The 21,111-nt window shown below is 37.6% G+C and overlaps 1 protein-coding gene across 1 annotated transcript in view; it reads right to left on the reverse strand.

Annotated features, from left to right (window-relative positions):
• Positions 1–19,107, reverse strand: part of plpp4 (phospholipid phosphatase 4) — a 152,740-nt gene extending 133,633 nt beyond the window's left edge. The window contains exon 1 of the mRNA XM_056470385.1: positions 18,824–19,107. Coding sequence (XP_056326360.1) covers positions 18,824–18,912 — 89 coding nt within the window. The 5' untranslated portion in view covers positions 18,913–19,107. The remainder of the gene's footprint in view (positions 1–18,823) is intronic.
• Positions 19,108–21,111: the final 2,004 nt, after the last annotated feature.

Raw genomic sequence — 21,111 nt, forward strand, 5'->3', positions numbered from 1 at the left:
GAAGTACTTTTAGTTAATTAAAAAGTTATTAAAGTTACTAAGTTGAGGAAACTGAAGTTTTTTGTGTTTTTTTACCTGTTTCTCTAGTAAAATTACAATATCGTGATAATACCGTATACCGTGATAAAAGCTCAATCAATTAATCACAGCATGAAAATGTGATACCGGCACATGCCTACTGCTACTATAATGTGCACAAATGACTAACTGTTTTGAGAAATGCACTAACTATTGTGCAAAAGTAAATAGTGTAGTGAGAAATGCACTCACAAAGCCACTGAGAAAAACTGTAATAGCACTGCTACATATTTGCAAAAGATGTCAAGCTTTTTAGTAAAATCATTAAAAAAGAAACTGTAAATACAATACTGTAAATTCGAATTTAAAGAATATTGTTGAATATTAAAAGGGACCTATTTTGCGCCTTTTTACAAGATGTATAAGTCTTTGATGTCCCTAGATTGTGAACATGAAATTTCATCCCCAAAGATAATATTTTCTAACTCTCTGAAACTTCCCCTTTTAGGTTTTGATGCTAATTGTGCCGTTTTGGTGACTGTCGCTTTAAATTCAAATGAGATTGTGCTCTTTGCAAAAGAAGGCGGAGCTATAAATGCCTGCATCCTAGACTGGCATCCTATGCTAATGAGGAAGAGATCGTCAGCAATGGGCGGGGCTTTCCCTCTCTAATGGCACGTACAAAGAGAGAATGTCAATCAAAGTGTTTCTGCAGACTGTTTTTATTAGTCTGATTATAAAGTCTGATTAGTCCGATTATAAACAAATAAAAGTTTGATTATAAACAAATAAAATTTACCACTATACGCTGGTTATATTCACACACTGTTGCCACATAACTCTTATCAAAGTGATTTTTGCCTAATAGGTCTCCTTTAAAATAACCCACACACAACACATAATTGTATTTCCTATAAAACATTGTCTTTCCCTGCCTTGTGTCAGAAGTAAAAACATGCTCCCGTGGTGTGGAGTTGAATAATTATTTCAATATTACATACTGTGACGGTTTCAAGATGTCCAAATAACAAAAGCTGCCTGACAGAGTCATTTATTTCCCTTGGTTTTCTTCGCCTGCCCCTGGTGACGATGTAAATGCTACCTATCATGAATCTGTCTCTAGTGGAGATTTCGTTTAGTAAAAGCCTAAGAGAAAACAAAAGCGCTTTACGTCTCATTTGCACTTTAATAAATGCCAAGTTGGAATTCATAAAGTATGAATTACCAATTTAATTTAACACTCATCAGCAAAAAAGAAAAAGGAGACCGTGTGTTGATTACATGCTTGCTGAAATCATTCATTTTCCTTCGGCTTAGTATTTATCAGGGGTCACCACAGCAGAATGAACCACCAACTATTCCTGAATATGTTTTAAACAGCGGATGCCCTTCCAGCGGCAACCCAGTATTGGGAAACATCCATACACTTTCTCATTCACACACACTCATACACTACGGACAATTTAGTTCATCAATTCACCTATAGAGCATGTATTTGGACTGTGGAGGAAACCAACGCCAACATGGGGAGAACATGCAAACTCCACACAGAAATGCCTACTGGCCCAGCCAGGACTCGAACCTGGACCTTCTTGTGCCAACCACTGAGCCACCATGCAACCACTGATATACAGTAAATAATAATAATAATAGTTACTGGAGGGCTTCATGTTGGCGCAGTGGGTAGCATGTTCACCTCACAGCAAGAAGGTCGCTGGTTTGAGCCTCGGCTGGGTCAGTTGGCGTTTTTTGTGTGGAGTGTGCTGGCGTGGGTTTCCTCCGGGTGCTCTGGTTTCCCCAACAATGAATTGGGTATGCTAAATTGTCCATAGTGTATGTGTGTGAATGAGTGTGTATGGATGTTTCCCAGTGATGGGTTGCAGCTGGAAGGGTATCCGCTAAAAACATATGCTGGATAAGTTGGCGGTTCATTCCGCTGTGGCGACCCCTGATGAATAAAGGGACTAAGCCAAAAAGAAAAAGAATGAATGAATACTTACTGGCTGTAATGGCTGTCGACAAGTAATCCATCTTTTAATTGTCGAGTCTTAGCTCTAGTTTCCAACACTGAACAATAGGTTAATGACTAAATGTGAGTCACATGGGAGCGGCAAACAAGAGCTGCATGGCTCAGTGATCCCGCTAATAAATTATATTTATGTCAACACTGTTCACTGCTGTCCTTGGTAAGCAGAGTGGGTGATTTAATACACAGATCTTGAATAGAAGTGAACTCAAGTCAATGCGCTTTACGGTTGAAATTTTCTAACCTGCAAATTCCTGAAGATGTGTCCAGCTGAAGACGGTGTACTCTCTTTAATTAAGAGTAGAGAATCGATCAATCTCACAGTAAAGTGGAATAAGTCTATTGTTTTTACATTTAAAGAGATAGATTACCTAAAAATGAAAATTACCTCAATATTTATTCTCCCTTTTAGGCTTTTTAAACCTTCTTTATAGCTACTTTCTTCTGTTGAACACAAAAGAAGATACTTCGAAGAATGCTCATTGACTTCCTTAGTCCTAGTAAAATACTATGGAAGTCAGTGGGTGCTGTTAGCCGTAATAAAGGGACCGTTCACCCAAAAAATTTCCCACATCATTTATTCTCCTTTTTGGGCCTTTAAACTTTCTTTCTTCTGTTGAACTTAAGAGAAGATATTTTGAAGAATGCTCACTGACTTTAATAGTAGGAGAAAAATACTACGGGAGTCAGTCAATGTACTCCATTTATTTTCCCTCATATGCTTTTAAACCTTTACGAGTTTCTTTCTTCTGTTGAACACAAAAGAAGATATTTTGAAGAATGCTCATTGACTTCAAAAGTAGGAAAAACAATACTATGGAAGTTAGTAGGTTCTAGCAAGCAGCATTAAAGGGATAGTTCACCCGAAAATGAAAGTTAACTCATGATTTAACCACCCTTTTAGGCATTTAAACCTTCTTTCACCTCTGTTAAACACAAAAGAAGATATTTTAAAGAATGCTCATTAACTTTACTAGTAGAAAAAAAACAATACTATGGAAATCAGTGGGTGCTAGCAAGCAGAATTAAAGGGATAGTTTTCCCAAAACTGAAAAATCTCATAATTTATTTTCCCTAATTTGCTATTAAACCTTTGTTAGCATCTTTCTTCTGTTGAACACAAAAGAAGATAATTTGAAGAATGCTCATTGACTTCCTTAGTAGGAAATAAAATACTATGTAATCAGTGGGTGCTAGTTAGCAGAATTAAAGGGATAGTTCACCCAAAAAATGAAAGTTACCTTGTCATTTATTCTCCCTCATACTCTTTTAAATGTTTACGAGTTTCTTTCCTGTTGAAAAACAAATAAGATATTTCGAAGAATGCTCATTGACTTCAATAGTAAGAAGAACAGTACTATGAAAATCAGAGCAAGTGGCATTAAATGGACAGTTCACCCAAAAATGAAAATTACCTCATCATTTATTCACCCTTTTAGGCTTTTTAAACCTTCTTTATAGCATCTTTCTTCTGCTGAACACAAAAGAAGATATTTTGAAGCATGCTCACTGACTTTAATAGTAGGGAAAATATACTATGGAAGTCAGTGGGTGCTAGCAAGCAGCATTAAAGGGATAGTTCACCCAAAAAATGAAAATGACCTCATAATTTATTCTCCCCATATAGTTTTAAATCTTTGTCAGCTTCTTTTTTCTGTTGAACACAAAAGAAGATATTTTGAAGAATGCTCATTGACTTCAATAGTAAGAAGAACAGTACTATGAAAATCAGAGCAAGTGGCATTAAATGGACAGTTCACCCAAAAATGAAAATTACCTCATCATTTATTCACCCTTTTAGGCTTTTTAAACCTTCTTTATAGCATCTTTCTTCTGCTGAACACAAAAGAAGATATTTTGAAGCATGCTCACTGACTTTAATAGTAGGGAAAATATACTATGGAAGTCAGTGGGTGCTAGCAAGCAGCATTAAAGGGATAGTTCACCCAAAAAATGAAAATGACCTCATAATTTATTCTCCCCATATAGTTTTAAATCTTTGTCAGCTTCTTTTTTCTGTTGAACACAAAAGAAGATATTTTGAAGAATGCTCATTGACTTTCATAGTAGGAAAAAAATACAATGAAAGTCAGTGGGTGCTAGTTAGCAGATTTAAAAGGGATAGTTCACCCAAAACTGAAAATTTATTTATTCTCCCTTTTAGATGTTTAAACCTTCATTTTTATGCTTGTTCCCTTCAATAGTAGGGTGAAACATACTATGGGAGTCAGGGCATGCTAGCAAGCAGTATTCTTTAAAATAAAGTTTTAATATTCAGAATTATCCCCCCCCCCCCCCCCCCTCCCCCCCAACCCCCCCCCCCCCCCACCACCTTGATTTTTTTTTTTAAGTATTTCCCTAATGATGTTTAACAGAGCAAAGAAATTTTCACAGTATGTCTGATAATATTTTTTCTTCCGGAGAAAGTCTTATTTGTTTTATTTCGGCTAGAATAAAAGCAGTTTTTATTTATTTTTTAAAAACTTTAGGGTTAAAATTATTAGCCCCTTTAAGCAATTTTTTTTCAATAGTCTACAGAACAAACCATCATTATACAATAACTTGCCTAATTACCCTAACCTGCCTAGTTAACCTAATTAACCTAGTTAAGCCTTTAAATGTCACTTTAAGCTGTATAGAAGTGTCTTGAAGAATATCTAGTCTAATATTATTTACTGTCATCATGACAAAGATAAAATAAATCAGTTATTAGAAGTGTGGTTTATTCATAAACTAATTTCGAGAGGATCACGTGCTTATAATCAACACGGCTGGCTCCTCATTAGCTCCGTAATCTGACCAATTAGATGATTACGGACGCATTATAAATAACCAGAGTTTTTCACTCCAGTTACCTTCGTCTTGAAGCTTCCCCTTCCACCCTCTTTTTCCGATGGGCGACACGGTAGCCCAGCGGCTAGCGCTGTGGCCTCACAGCAAGAACACCACTAGTCCAACTTCCTATAGGACTGGTTGGTGTTTCTGTGCGGAGTTTACATGTTCTCCCAGTGTTCGCGTGGGTTTCCCCCGGGTACCCCGGTTTCCTCCCACCGTCCAAAAACATAAAACATAGTCAATCCACTAAACAATTATCAAGGAAACAACCCTAGTTTACACTTGCAGCGACAAGCAGGGGAGTTCTCGAGACCTACCTGAGCTCGAACTCCCCTCTCGCCCTTCTAACGGGTGGGAGCCCCGGGCTCGAGGATATTACGAGCTCAGGGCTCTCTCCCGGGACAGCATGCCAAATACGCTTTATTGATTGTCAGCTAAGTGTGAACTCTTGAAATGAGTTTTTAAAACTGTCAATCCAACTCGCTCTTTAAGGTTTCAAAACTCAGGGCTTCTGGTAGTACCTAGAATAGCAAAGTCGAGTAAAGGAGGTCGAGCTTTCTCATTTATAGCTCCTAAACTCTGGAATAGCCTTCCTGATAACGTCCGAGGCTCAGACACACTCTCCCAATTCAAAACTAGATTAAAGACCTATCTGTTCAGTAAAGCATACACTTAGTGCACCACTTAGGGGGCTTCCACACAGGTTCTGCATCTTGCTGATATACACTGTGAACATCAGCTACGCTAATTATTTTCTTTATTCTCCATTTCCACCTGGGGATACTCTTCCCGAGGCCCTCAGACTATGCAGAGTCACTGATTCGATCCAAGACCAACGACGAGATGATCCCAAGGTTTCCATATCCTGGACCTGGCCGAATCCTGAGCAGCTACTGTGGTGGTCATGGAGGAGTGGAGAACATGAGACTGATTCCTGTGACGCTCTAGAGACAGACGAGTCTTTGCTGAGGCCAGCTTCCAGCCTCCGCCACTGAGACTGCAGCTTTGCACAAGACGTTTGGCCAGCGGAGAAATTAAAATGGTCGTGCCCAACTGAGCCTGGTTTCTCTCAAGGTTTTTTTTCTTCACTTCTGCCATTAGTGAAGTTTTTTTTCCCTCTCCGCTGTCGCCACTGGCTTGCATGGTTCGGGATCTGTAGAGCTGCGCATCATTGCATTTGCTCTTCAGTATTTGGACTCTCAGTAGAGATTATTAAACCACACTGAACTGAGCTCAACTGAACTGAACTTAAACACTACAAACTGAACTACACTGTTCCTATTTACTATGAACTTTTATGTGAAGCTGCTTTGACACAATCTACATTGTATAAGCGCTGTACAAATAAAGGTGAATTGAATTGAATTGAATTATTATGATTAGAAATGTGTTGAAAAAAAAATCTGCTCTCTGTTAAACAGAAATTGTGGAAAAAAAATAAACGGGGGGGCTAATAATTCTGACTTCAACTGTATATACATTACAGTGTTCAACTGAAAAATCTAATCCAGGTTTTGAACAAGAGTGTAAATGATGGCAATTTTCATTTTAAGGTGAAATTTTCCCTTTAAATGTTTATATAATCCGTATAATATATGACTGGATGAAGAGTGCAGTAGACGTCACCACATGGATAGTGACGCAGCAGATGCTCGGACAGCATTATCTAAAAAAAACAGAAGGAGTAACAATGTCAGATTGATTGCACTGAGACAAGCAGTGTCCGGAATATTCTGTGCTGGATGGATGATGTACACGGGGCAGATCCAGCCTCGCAGACTCATTATCCAATTCTCTTAATGGAACAAAATGTCATTTCACAAAAGAAATGAATATGCTTCAGTAGAACTGAGTGGGCTTTTTCTATGCACGACCATACTACTGTAAATAGATTTGGCTTGGTTTTGTCTTGTTGCCCAGAACAACCACAAGATGACATCACAATCAGTGCCATGGCTCATTTAACCACATGGGAAGCAAAACTCACTTAACCAAACCTCCGATTTACGATGATCAGTTTATATCCTCAGTTTATATTTAGAGATTAGTTTATTGTCAGTATATGGTTTTCAGATTTACATTACAAGTCATGAAGTTGATATCACTTGATAACAAATGCATGTATTTGCTCATTTATTCATTATCCTTCGGCTTAGTCCCTTTATTCATCGGGGATCACCACAGCGGAATGAACCGCCAACTTATCCAGCATATGTTTTACACAGCGGATGTCCTTCCAGCTACAACCCAGCACTGGGAAACACCCTCATTCACACACACAATTTAGTTTTTTCAATTCACCTGTACCGCATGTGAAATGCCAACTGACCCAGCCGGGACTCGAACCAGCAACGTTCTTACTGTGAGGCACCAGTGCCAACCACTAAGCCACCGCCCCATGCATTTGTTTATGTGGATTGAAGTTCATCACTCCATTAACTTCATAAAATGGATAAAATGATCATTGCATAAGATAATTTTGGCAACATCTAACTATATTGATAATATTAAAAAAACATTATTATTGAAGAATTACAGTGATATAAAGAGTTAATAAAGGGAACACTAAGAGTTACATTGTGTTGTTTTAAGAGTTCACTTTATTGTTTTAAAAGGTGTATATATACACTACCTGACAAAAGTCTTGTTGTGGATCCTAGAGAAATAAATAATAACTTGACTTCTAGTTGATCATTTGGAAAAGTGGCAGAAGGTGGATTTTTCTGCTGAATTATCTGTTGAACTGCATCCCAATCCTCACTAATACTGCAGAAGACCTACTGGAACCAACATGGACTCAAGATTCTTACAGAAATCAGTCAAGTTTGGTGAAGGAAATATCATGGTTTGGGGTTACATTCAGTATGGGGGCGTGCGAGAGATCTGCAGTGGATGTCAACATCAACAGCCTGAGGTATCAAGACATTTGTGCTGCCCATTACATTACAAACCACAGGAGAGGGCAAATTCTCCAGCAGGATAGCGCGCCTTCTCATACTTCAGCCTCCACATCAAAGCTCCTGAAAGCAAAGAAGGTGCTCCAGGATTGGCCAGCCCAGTCACCAGACATGAACATTATTAAGCACGTCTGGGGTAAGATGAAGGAGGAGGCATTGAAGATGAACACACAGAATCTTGATGAACTCTGGGAGTCCTGCAAGAAGGCTTTCTTTGCCATTCCAGATGACTTTATTAATCAGTGATTTGAGTCATTGCAGAGATGTATGGATGCAGTCCTCCAAGCTCATGATGGAGTCAGACACAATATTCATTCTGTTTCCACTGCAGCATGACCACATATTCAGTACTGGACATTATTTCTGTTCAGTGACATGACTTTTGTCTAAGCAAAGTCAGACCTTACTGTCCTAATTAAATCATCAAAAATAAAGACATGATCATATTTTACTATGGTAAAATAAGTGTAATCTAGAAGCCTTTGTCTTTCATATAAGCCAGTTCTGATACCAAATGATCAACCTGAAGTCAAGTTATTATTTGCTGTTCCTAAAACTTGGATAGGCGACAAGACTTTTGTCAGGTAGTGTATATATAATTGTCAAAATGTCATTCACACATTACAGAATCATGGTGTATTTGATTTAGCATTTATATCGTGGTCAAAACATTTTCTAGAGAATACACATACCTTCAATCCCATAAATCCTATTTAGGACACACACTTTCTCGGTATAATACTGCATTGATATTACTCTGAAAAACTGGCACAATCACAAGACCTTGTGCCTTTAGTGTTCAATATCACCTTTCAGAAAACCACTGTAGCAAAATCACAGGACGCGTTTAAAGCCATTAAAAAGTAGTACATATTTTTCACTGAATAAGACAAACACGCTGAAATGTATCATAGCAACAAGACTCAAAAAAGTATTCATATATGTGTCCTTTCAGCGTGACAAAGTCAGTCAGTGCACAAATCTATTACTGAGCACTGTATTATGAACAACATCCAGAGATATGCTACTGTATGATCATTCTCTGTGTGACTGTGATGTTGGCAAGACAATATTGCTGAATGTTGCAAGCAATATAAATGATGACAGAATTGGTTTGAGTGCTTTAATATGTTCTCTTCTACAGCTGAAGTCTGATTTATTAGCCCCCCCTGTATATTTTTTCCTAAATTTCTGATTTTCAGCTAGAACGTGCTAGTTTTAATAACTCATTTCTAATAATAGACTCCTTTTATCTTTGCCATGATGACAGCACATAATATTTTACTAGATATTGTTCAAGATAGTAGTATTCAGACTTAAAATGCCTTTTAAAACAATAAAAACGGCTTTTATTCTAGCCGAAATAAAACAATAAGACTTTCTCCAGAAGAAATAATATTATCAGACATACTGTGAAAATTTCCTTGCTCTGTTAAACATCCTTTGGGAAATATTAATAAAAAAAATTAATTCGAAGGGCGGCTAATAATTATGACTTTAAATGTATGTACATATATATATTTATTTATTACTGCATGCAACATTACTGCATGCATTGAGCTTTTCATGCAACTCTGCCGTCATATTTGTGATCAGCATTCAGAAGGCATGTAGTCTCCTGATGGCTCATATCTCAGGGCACGTCAGATCTGGGCCAGGTCATGAAAACGCTGACAGGCTGCAGATGTTGTGTTTGGAGGCCAGCTTCACTACACTCATATCAAGAAGACAATGAGCAGCTTCATTGGATTCCTGTTGCAGCACACAACACCTGGCAATTATCAAATAATCAAGTGCCAGAAAAGAGAGCAGGCAATACACAAATGTGCTTACTCTCTTTACTGTATTGGCTTGCTTTTAAAGAACGGCACTGTTGAAGTTCCTATGAAATTAAAGGTGCTGTGTGTAAGTTTTTGACTCTTCTCTAAAGCATAAAAATGCCATAATATATGTGCAGGTGTTTCCCAGAGATGGGACTGGAAGGGCATCCGCTGTGTAAAACATGTGCTGGATAAGTTGGCGGTTCATTCCGCTGTGGCGACCTCTGATTAATAAAGGGACTAAGCTGAAAAGAAAATTAATGAATAAATATTTGCAGATATTTCAGAAACATGCTAAGTGAACATTCATGTTTATCTGAAAAACAATGCTGAAGTCAGATATTCTGCTTTGAAAATGTGCGTTACGTGCCATAACGGCTGTCTTTGTTTTGGTCATTTAACCCGCCCACTGCCAGTTTAGCCAATCATATTTCAGCACCCCGGGTTGCCTTGGTGGAAAACAGCGTATTTCATTCATTCAGTCAGGAAGGCTCTCAAAGCATGTGCGTCCGCGACCAAAATGTGACCTCCAGTGGACAGTAGCAGCCTCCGAAATGAGACGCAGATTCAGAGTTCCACATGAGGTGGTTATTAATTAGCAAAATATATAAATATTACAAACGTAAACATTAGGTAACAACACGCTACATGACGAGATTTGCATTGATAAGTTATTTGGCTGTTTGCACCAGACGCACCACGACAGAAATGTAAATACAGCCATTCAGAAGCACAGAATAGTGCACTCACTGCACTCCAACAAAATGGTAAGGTATATAATCTAATTAATACCAAAGACTATAGAATACACAAGACATGTCACTCGTATACTTTTGAATGAGGAAAAGTGTAACTTTCAATATGGCGAATGAAGCCTCGCCTTCCAGTACAGGAGCCAATCAGCGATCGCTAGATGTCGAATAAAGCCCGCCTTCTAGTACAGTAGCCAATCAGTGATAGCTATAGAATGGCAATTCCACGGGGGAGGGGCTCGGACCAGTCGTAAGTTTCTGCAGATTTTTTGTGATACGAACATTTAGAAATAAATAGAGAGTTGTTATTTAACTTTATTGGTTATTTGTAATATGAAATGTAATCGTAAGCTAGTAGTAGTAAGCTAAAGTAGTTTTGGAGAATTTGATGTTTCCCCATTCAGACAGAATGCCCGAGCATACTGCCCATCAAAGATGGCCGCCGAGTGAAATGACTTGCCTTAAAGGGACTTTGTTAATGCATATTAAACCTCTTCAACATTATTAAATGTAGATGCTGAATCACTGATATGCGTTGATTTGCACTAGTCACAGTTCTGAAGCTCAATTTCAAATGGTTTATTTTATTGTCCAGATCTGAGCTGAACTCATCTGATCTGCTGCTGCTGTAAGTAATATGGCAATAAACGTAACGTAAAATGGTATTTAAACTAACATTATTAGCATTTAACACTGAATAAAGCACATGAGGTGTACCTGAGGTGATCATTGTCAGGTTTCTGTTCAGCAGCAAGAAATAGAAGCCATTTCTAAAATAGAAAATGTCAGGTGTTAGTTAGGACAAACTAATTTTAATATGGAAACTATTCCTTCTGTTATTAAAACACAAATTAAATCAGCCTTTAGGCTCAATAGTCAAGCACACTGTTAATGTCGTCAATCTGGCAACCTGCACTTGCCTGTGTTTTGAACCAGGAGTGTAATACCTAGTTTAACCACTGGGTGTCAAACTTACATACCGCACCTTTAAGGGTGCTTAGAACTGCTGTATGCTTCCTATAATCCGGACCGAGGTTAAAAAATGATCAATTGCAGCATTTTGAAGCCATGTTGGTTCCGTTTCACAACAGACCGACTGCTCTGAACCGAACCAGATAAAACTAACCAAAAAGCATTCACGTGACAACATCCACATCAATCGTTGGCTAGACGAATTTCCTGAACTGCATTTTGATTGGTCAGAATTAACGAGTGGGAAACTTACTATAAAAGAAGAACCCAAAGAGTGGAGTAAAACTCAACAATTGCCTGCAACCTGCCACAATTGCGATAAAGTGTCAAAAAAAGTTTGTCTTGTCCCAGAATGCATAGCAGCAGCTGTTTTAGCGCAAAAAAGCAAAGTACTTTTTGCATTCAGATAGTTTAAGTTGAGTTTAAGCACCCTAATATAAAAAGTTCTTTAGATGTTAATATCAGTATGTTAATCTTAAGAATATCTATAAGCTAGTGTGCTCTAAAACAATGACAAAATACGCAGTTTGTCACTTCCGCTTAAATGGATCAATGATTTTTCTAACATCACCTCATACTTCAGTTTCTCATCAAATCTTCCGTCCAATCGAATGCTCTCTAGTGTCTGACATGCCCCGCCCCATTCTCATTTGCTTCTCATTTGATGCGCTTGAGCTCAACCACTCTCCCTGGCAGAGTTGTGATGAAAACAAAACACTATTGGCTGTTTTATGTAAAGGGTAGGAGCTACTATATTCACCTATATGTCCCGCCCTCTCTTCATGTTAACATTACACATTATAAAAGCCTTTCATGGGACCTTTAAAACACATTTCAATGCACCACAGAAAATGTGAGTAGGCATATAGCAAGAGTGTTGTGAGTGCTTGCGTATTGCTTTGCAGTTGATAAGGGGTTTTGAGTGGTTGTTATTTTGCTAGTGTGTTCTAGGTAGCTGTTAGGTTGTTACTATCTAGCCCGAGTCAAGCTCTTTTTCAACCTCAGGCCATCAGTACAACACTAAAGATTATTTTTAACAGAACTCATGGTCCTGAAAGTCAATGTCACAGATACAGGTAACAAAACGCATTGTGAAATTGGTATATTTCTGTGCATAATGCAAGAGAATTTACCTGAAGCTATAGATTACAGATAATGATGATATAAATAAAGTTCAGTTTCTTGTGCCAACAGATCATTTCGCATTCATAAGATTTTAATATATACTCAAGAGACGCAGGGATTGCCTAAAACTTTGTTTTTGACTCTTAAATTGATTGCATGCTCTGACTAGCTTATTAAAATCACCTAAGCCCATGCAAAGAAATAAACACCAATAGAGTTAAATTTAACAATGAATATGAGAACCACCCACAAAGTGTTAATCTGAATCTGATCAAAAGTGTTGTCTTGTTTACACTAGTCCATTTTGTTTCCTCGCTCCATATTGGCGTTTTACTGCAATTTTACTGCATTGCAAGTCAGCATCAATACTTGCAGTATACCAGTTGTGTAAAGGTCATATGAGGTCCAGAAGATCAATCAAACAGTTATTGTGGATAGATGCGCCTCCGTTTTCAAAAGTTTTTGTTTCAGTCCGTCTATACGGAATCAGAAAACCAGCAATACCAATCTAAAACAGGTCTCTTTAGCACTTGTTTAAATCCTCCGTTTTTCCGGAGTAGTCAAAATGTGAACACTAATGCTGCGTTCACATCAAATGCATCACATTACTCACTCCAGATTACTCAAGGGATGTTTTTCGCCTCACATGAATTGTCCGCCTGAGTTTTTAAAAACTTGATGCAGAAGATGCGATTAAGGTCAATGCAATCACTATTTGTGCATTAGCAGTAACTTTGTATGTAATCTACTTGTTGCGAATACATAAATTCACATTTAGTGTGAACCTTGAATAAGAGAGTACATATACTAAAACGCAGATAAAAACAACACTAAGACAGAGCTGGATGCAGACACTGGTCTAAGGCTGAAAGAAAAAAAAACGACCAGGAAAATTATAAATATTACAATCCAAAAGACACTGAATGATTTAAAACAGACACTTATGGATCTACTTAACTATTTAAGCAGTATAATGAGCATGTCAACTGTGCAATAAGGGAGTGTCTGAATCCATTTTTGCAATTTTTAGGATAAAAGTGAGTCCCCTGAGGGGATGAGGTAGCGGTTTTTATATTTAGGTAGTCTAGACAATATTAATCTTGTACATTAATCATTTTATTAAATTTTTTATTTAAAGATATCTGTGTGCTAGGGTTGTCACGTTACTGGAATTCACTTCCAATCAGTACTGAAATTTAAAAAACGTCCATTTCCTACGAACATTTGAGCGCTGTTGAGCACGTTCTTAAACAGCGCTGATTTGCCATTGTGTTTGCATGTTAGAAATGACTGTGATTGGCCGTGAAGGTCACCGCTTCACCGAACTCACCGCTGTTTACTGAGTATAATCACGGATAAAGGGACACTAGAGATGTTTTTAAAATTCCAGTACCGATTGGTATCGAATTCCAGTATCGTGACAACCCTACTGAGTGCTGCATCCCTGTGTGTGTAATAAGCAATGTGTGTGCACGTTCTGGTCCCCCTATCCATTAAACGCTCTTTAAATAGCAAAATAAAATAAAAAACATGCGGCATTGACTTTAGAGCAGCTTTTAGTTGGTCAACGGCTTGGTCTATTTCAATAGCAACACACCAACAATGCGCCTTAACACACCTCCGTTTCAGACCAGCACACCCATGAGTGCTCAAACGGGCACAAACTCATTGGCTATATAAACAGTGTGGTGCAAGATGTGAAATTAATACCTGCACCAGGCTGAAACTACCATAAAACACTGACGCCACCTTGCACAGAGTGTATAATGGGGTCCTTAAGGTGTTAAACCTTTTCTCTTCAGTGTTGATCCAATGCTTAATTTGATACTGGGAAAATATGCAATATTGTCGTTGAGTGATACAGATATTTTTCTAGACATTAATACACCACGAATGACTGAAAACATCTGCAGAAATACTCATTCTTATTGGCTGTTGTGTTTTAGTGTTTATTTTCAGCTCTAGGTTCAGATAACAGCACAGATAACTGGAGAGGTGGGTGGGATGATTAGTCAGATTTGGTTAAACCAATAACACAAATGCTTGGCACATAAAATTAATATAATTTTACTTCTCTGTAATATGGATATTCCATATGCTGTTGTACAATATTTTCTCCATATATTCTGCAGCCCTAAAATTTAGCACTGGTACATTTGCGGTGTAAGAAAAGCATATCTGAAGAAAGAAATGCACCAACAGCTTCAAGCCCTTAAGGGAGTGAATTAACTGCAAGGTTTTTATTTTGAGGGTAAACTTGACTATTCCTTTTAATGTACATGTAAGGGTTTTTTGTCATTCATGCGCAAATGTCAAGTGCAATGAAGGATGAGTCAAGTGTAGTAATGGAGATGCTTGCTTTAGTAAACACTGCTGACAATCATCATCAACGTCAGGCAGACAGGTTGCTCTTTATTCTGACCTGAAACTGCCTTTTCCTGTCATCGTTCTGTGAGCTTTATATGATAGTTCTGTGTAATGCTTCAAGTTCCTAATCTTAAAGGGGTCCTATTATGCCCCTTTTTACAAGATGTAAAATAAGTCTCTGATTTCCCTAGAGTGTGTAATGGAAAGTTTCAGTTCAAAATACCACACAAATAATGCTTTACAACTGCATATTTAAGACTTTGATCCAAATTGTGCCGTTTTGGTGACCGTTGCTTTAAATTCAAATGAGATTGTGCTCTTTTCAGAAGAGGGCGGAGCTACAAATGCCTGTGTGTCAGCATAGTGGCAGATTCAAAAACAAGATTAACTTCCTATACTAATGAGGAAGAGATGGTCACTAGTGGGCGGGGCTTTCCCTCTGATGACAAGTACAAAAGGAGAATGTCAATCAAAGTATTTCTGCAGAATTTATCAAGTCTGATTATAAATATAAAATTAATAAATTTTTACTATTAGAAGCTGGTTATATTGCCACACAGCTGTGTTTAAACCCCTTATAAAAGTGATTTTTTGCATAATAGGTCTATTTTAAATAACGGACACCTGAAGCCAGGTCTAAATCTTCTTCACATTTACTCGCCAGCAGCACAGACACAAGCAAACACTTTCATATTTCATCTTAATCACCATTAATTCCAGGATTCGTGCACACATTACTTATTGATTCATCTGGACAACAGAACATCCACAGCTGCTCCGAATCAAAGCATGAAATAAATAAATAAAGCACATCGGATTCTGTCTCTGAGCAGGAGACAAAGATATCAGCCCTTAAAGGGATAGTTCACACAAAATTTCAAATCCTGTTAATCTAAGACGTACAGTAGGTGAAGTTTTGTCTTCAGTAGAGCATTAAAGAAGACTTCTATAGATCTATGGTGCTTGGGGATTCATATAATGGAAGTGAATGATCATAGGTGTTTCAGATTAAAAGTAAACCTGCTAAAACGAGTCCGAATCAAAAGCCATTTTGTCATCAAAGTGACCAAACTACAATTGGACTACATTTGCCAACATAGGCTCATTCTGAAAACGTAGCCCTATATACATTTCTGGAGAGCATGAATTATGTAGCCAGAGTACGTTTGGCTGTATTTCATATTTTTTGCCACAGCCATATCACCCTGCAGGCTAAAACTGGTTACTCACTGAAGCTAAGCAGGTTTGAGCCTGGTCAGTACCTGAATGGGAGACCACATGGAAAAACTAGGTAGCTGTTGTGGTGTTACTTCCAACAGACCAGCAGGGAGCGCTCAGCCTGCATGCCCCAGTATAGTGAAGGGGACACTATACTGTCAGTGTGCGCTGTCTTTCGGATGAGATGTTAAACCGTTTTAAACCATTAAAATCCCATGGCACTTCTCGTAAAGAGTAGGGGTGTAGCCCCGGTGTCCTGGCTAAATTCCCTCCATCAACCCTTACTCATCAAGGCTTCCCAATAATCCCCATCCAACGAATTAGCTCTATCACTGTCTCTCCACTCCACCAATAGCTGGTGTGTGGTGAAGCACTGGCGCTGTTGTCCTGTGGCTGTCGTCGCATCATTCAAGTGGATGCTGCACAATGGTGGTGGTGTGGAGAGACCCCCCACATGATTGTGAAACGCTTTGGGTGAATGGCTATACACAATAAATGCGCTATACAAACACACATTACATTAAAATGAACACTTTGGGGGGGTAAGAAACGTTCCTTTTAGCGCTACCAGCTGACCGCTTACCACCGTATGGACGGCTTTCCCGCTGTTACCAGTTTGCTCAGTGGCTTGCCATGTACGTCGGCAGACTTGAGATGCAGAGAGGAGTTGAACACGACGGCGCAGTTCGAGCCTGGTGAAGAACGGTTCCAGAAAGCGGGTAAGACAAAAACAGAAGTCAAAAAATAAAATAAACAAGTAAATAACAGGGTGAGAATGTGGTAAAATCTGAAAACGTGGTAAAAATCAGGCGATGGTTTTTCTTTTTCTGGATTGCTTTTTGTGAGTGGGCAGGTCAGTCAGTGCTTTTGAAAACACTATTGGTTGGGTTTAGGGAAGGGGGTGGGTGGGTCAGTCAGTTGGTCAGTCGGTCGACAGCGCCCTCTGGTGGATTTACGCAAGAACAGCAGGCACAAATGGCACTTGTGAGAGAAATTTGAGATCTCGAAAAGCATACACAACAGCCTCTGAAGGATTCGCAAAAACAAAATATGCTCCTGGGGCATATTTGGCGCTCTTCAGAAACGTATGTAGGGGTATGTTTTCAGAATGAGTCTGGGTTGACATTTGCACATGCACAGAGAACTGTTTGACCAGATAAATAACGTTCAATTTCTTACAAGGATCAATCATTCCACTTCACAAGACCTCCGTGTGTCATTAGTAGCCAAGACTATTGATTTGGACTAATTTAATTATTTTTTAATCTAAAAAACTATCACCATTCACTGACATTACATGAATCACCAAGCACCACAGATTAAACTAAAAATCTTCTGTAATATTCTACTGAAGAAAAAAAAAAAAAAAAAAAAATCACCTACATATTGGTGATTAAATTAACAGGACATGTTGATTTTTGCGTGAACTATCCCTTCATGAAACCACAGCAAGTCTTTAAGCTTTATTTCTCAACAAACCCCTCTGAAGCATCAATCATTTTATTATTGCCAACATATTATCACAGTAAGTCATCTCATCAGGACGTCAGATCTTACTCTAACACAACAGGCTAATAAAACCCAAGCGCATTGTCTATCACCCTGGATTGCAGAACCTCTTGAAGAACCCAACGACCTGTTTGCACGCTGAGAGAAAGATTGTCTCTTTCAATAGACGGACTTTCTCATCTTATTCTTTGAGCAGGTTGTTATAGTGCTTGTCTTTGCACCGTGCATTTCAAGAAACCTCAATCTCCTTGGTAACCCTATTGAAGCCAGCATTATAAAGCATTTATTATACCTTGTAATACCTTGTTATAATAACAAATGTTATAACAACATTTTCTTATTATTTTAACCTCATTCATGAAAGATCCTTCAACGTTTAGTTTCAGACATGTGTTTAGTAACTACTGCATAAAAAATTAGCATACAAATACAGTAGGTTTATTGATATGCAGGAAGAACTGAGTTTAACATGCATTATAAGCAATATGTGTGACCAAAAAACCACAAGTGTCAGTGTCTTCTTCTTTTAGTTTAATTGAGATTTATAAATCATCTAAAAGCTAAATAAATTTGCTTTCCATTGATGTATGGCATGTTAGAATAGGACAATATTTGGCCAAAATATAACTAATTGAATATATTCAATCGGAGGTGCTAAAAAAATCTAAATATTGAGATATTTTCCTTTAATGATGTTCTTATATTGAGTTTTGATATATTTAAGGTAGAATATTTTCAAAATACCTTAATAGATCATGATCTTTACTTAATATTCAAGTTATTTCTGGCATAAAATAAAGATGTCAAGATGTAGCCTACCATTTTGACCCATACATTGTATTTTTCAGCTTGCCAAATATTTATCAATGCAATATACTACAGGTTTTGGAGTCCAGGGTCACATAATTGTCACTTTAGAATATTTTTACAATACATTATATTAGTTTTTGGCTAATTCAAAGAAACTGTACTATATATGCACTGTAAACTAGTCTAAACCCAAAGATCATTAGGGAGCCTCTTGTTTATAAGAAAGTAACAATGCTATTCACATTTTAACTATTTATTTTAACTAATGATATCAGTTTAACAGCATTCTTGAAGCAATTAAGCAATGATAACACTTACACACACTGTTTTTCACAATGCATTTCGTGAATATGGCATATCATTATAAAGCGCGGGGAAATGAATGCATAGAATAGATACAGGTACAGTACTTACACGAAAACTCCGAAGAGCAGCACTCTTACGGCAATCTCCAGAGCCAATTCACGCACATATTTCCTTCGGTCTGGAGGAGACATCTTCATGTTTTGTTTTTCACACGGGAGAGTCAGGATTGAAGGAAACCAGAAGCGGGAAACGGAGGAGTCTTCGGTTTAGTCCACAATAATACCCCTACACACGCGACACACTCCGGCGTCCGGCACCTGCAGCTCTTTGTCGTGTTGTGTTCATTTGGAAAACACCCGGCAAAGCTGAAATGCCCCCTGTGGCACTACAGGTGCTGTGTGTAGAGTTCTGTTCCCTTTAAAGGTGACTGTGTATCCTGTAGTGCGCGAAGTGAAAGAGCTGCTGCTGGACTAGTGTGAATCAGACTACAGCATCCGAGCCGAGCAGATTCAGTTCAGGTGATGCTAATCAAAGTCTCTCTCTCTCTCTCTCTCTCTCTCTCTCTCTCTCTCTCTCTCTCTCTCTCTATTTAATTCAACTTAAACTTGCTTTAATGGCATGAGAAATGTTACATGTATTGCCAAAGCATTTGTGCCTTAGCCTGGTATCTTACTATCACCATTTTAGGATGAAACATAATGATAGATAGATAGATAGATAGATAGATAGATAGATAGATAGATAGATAGATAGATAGATAGATAGATAGATAGATAGATAGATAGATAGATAGATAGATAGATAGGTAGGTAGGTAGGCAGGCAGGCAGGCAGGCAGGCAGGCAGGCAGACAGACAGACAGACAGACAGATAGATAGATAGACCGACAGGTAGACAGACAGACAGACAGCAAGATAGATAGATAGATAGATATAGATAGATAGACAGACAGACAGACAGACAGACAGATAGATAGATAGATAGATAGATAGATAGATAGATAGATAGATAGATAGATAGATAGATAGATAGATAGATAGATAGATAGATAGATAGATAGATAGATAGATAGATAGATAGATAGATAGACAGACAGGTAGACAGGTAGACAGACAGACAGACAGATAGACAGACAGATAGATAGATAGATAGACAGACAGGTAGATAGATAGACCGACAGGTAGACAGACAGACAGACAGCAAGATAGATAGATAGATAGATATAGATAGATAGACAGACAGACAGACAGACAGACAGACAGACAGACAGACAGATAGATAGATAGATAGATAGATAGATAGATAGATAGATAGATAGATAGATAGATAGATAGATAGATAGATAGATAGATAGATAGATAGATAGATAGATAGACAGACAGGTAGACAGACAGACAGATAGATAGACAGATAGATAGATATAGACAGACAGACAGACAGACAGACAGACAGACAGATAGACAGATAGATAGATAGATAGATAGATAGATAGATAGATAGATAGATAGATAGATAGATAGATATTTTTTACATTTAATTAAATCCTAAATTATAATTTCTCCATTTTCAATTTTCTGCTTTTATTTTTATTTATATTTTTCTCTTTTAAATTTATTATTAATTTATTTTTATATTTATTTATTATGCTACTGCATTTGTTTATTTCCATATTTATTTCTGCATCTACTTATTTATTTTTACTTTGATTTCTTTTTACTTTTCAATCTGTAACATGGAAATGAGGGAGTCGTTTCGTAAATATCTGAATATCTGAAATGAGGACGCATAAATAAATTAATTAATTAATTAATTAATGAAAGTTTAAAATGAGAAAATGTTAATGAAAAAACATGCACAAAATAAATAAATAATGCATTAATTTAATAAAATACGTCGGCGCAACAGCCAATGGTTAGTGCGCCGACATACGGTGCAGTAGCACGTCAGGGCGTCCTGAGTTCGAATCCTGGCTCGAGGAAATTTCCCTCTCTCACCCCCTTCTCTCTCTCTCCAACTTCGCTTCCTGTCTCAATACTGTCCTATCAAACAAAGGCAAAAAGGCCAAAAATAAATCTTAAAAAAAATTTAAATAATATATATCTGTAGTGGTATTTGGCTAATAAATTGGGTTCTGGCGCCAGGGGTAGAAAACCCTACTACAGTTAATCAAATGATTAATGAAAAAATAAAGTTCAACAAATGTATTATTTAATCAAGTAATCAAATGTTCAACCAACCAAATCAATATAAGAATAAAGGGGAAAAAATTCAACACATTTTAGTTCAACTCATTATAAACCAAACAACTTTAATTTCCAGGCCCAGTCACCTTACCTACTAAAACCCTTCAAAAACCAATATTAATAAAAGTACAATACACACAAACAAATAAATATT

Source organism: Danio aesculapii, chromosome 13 (assembly GCF_903798145.1).
Source record: "Danio aesculapii chromosome 13, fDanAes4.1, whole genome shotgun sequence".
Taxonomy (NCBI): Eukaryota; Metazoa; Chordata; class Actinopteri; order Cypriniformes; family Danionidae; genus Danio; species Danio aesculapii.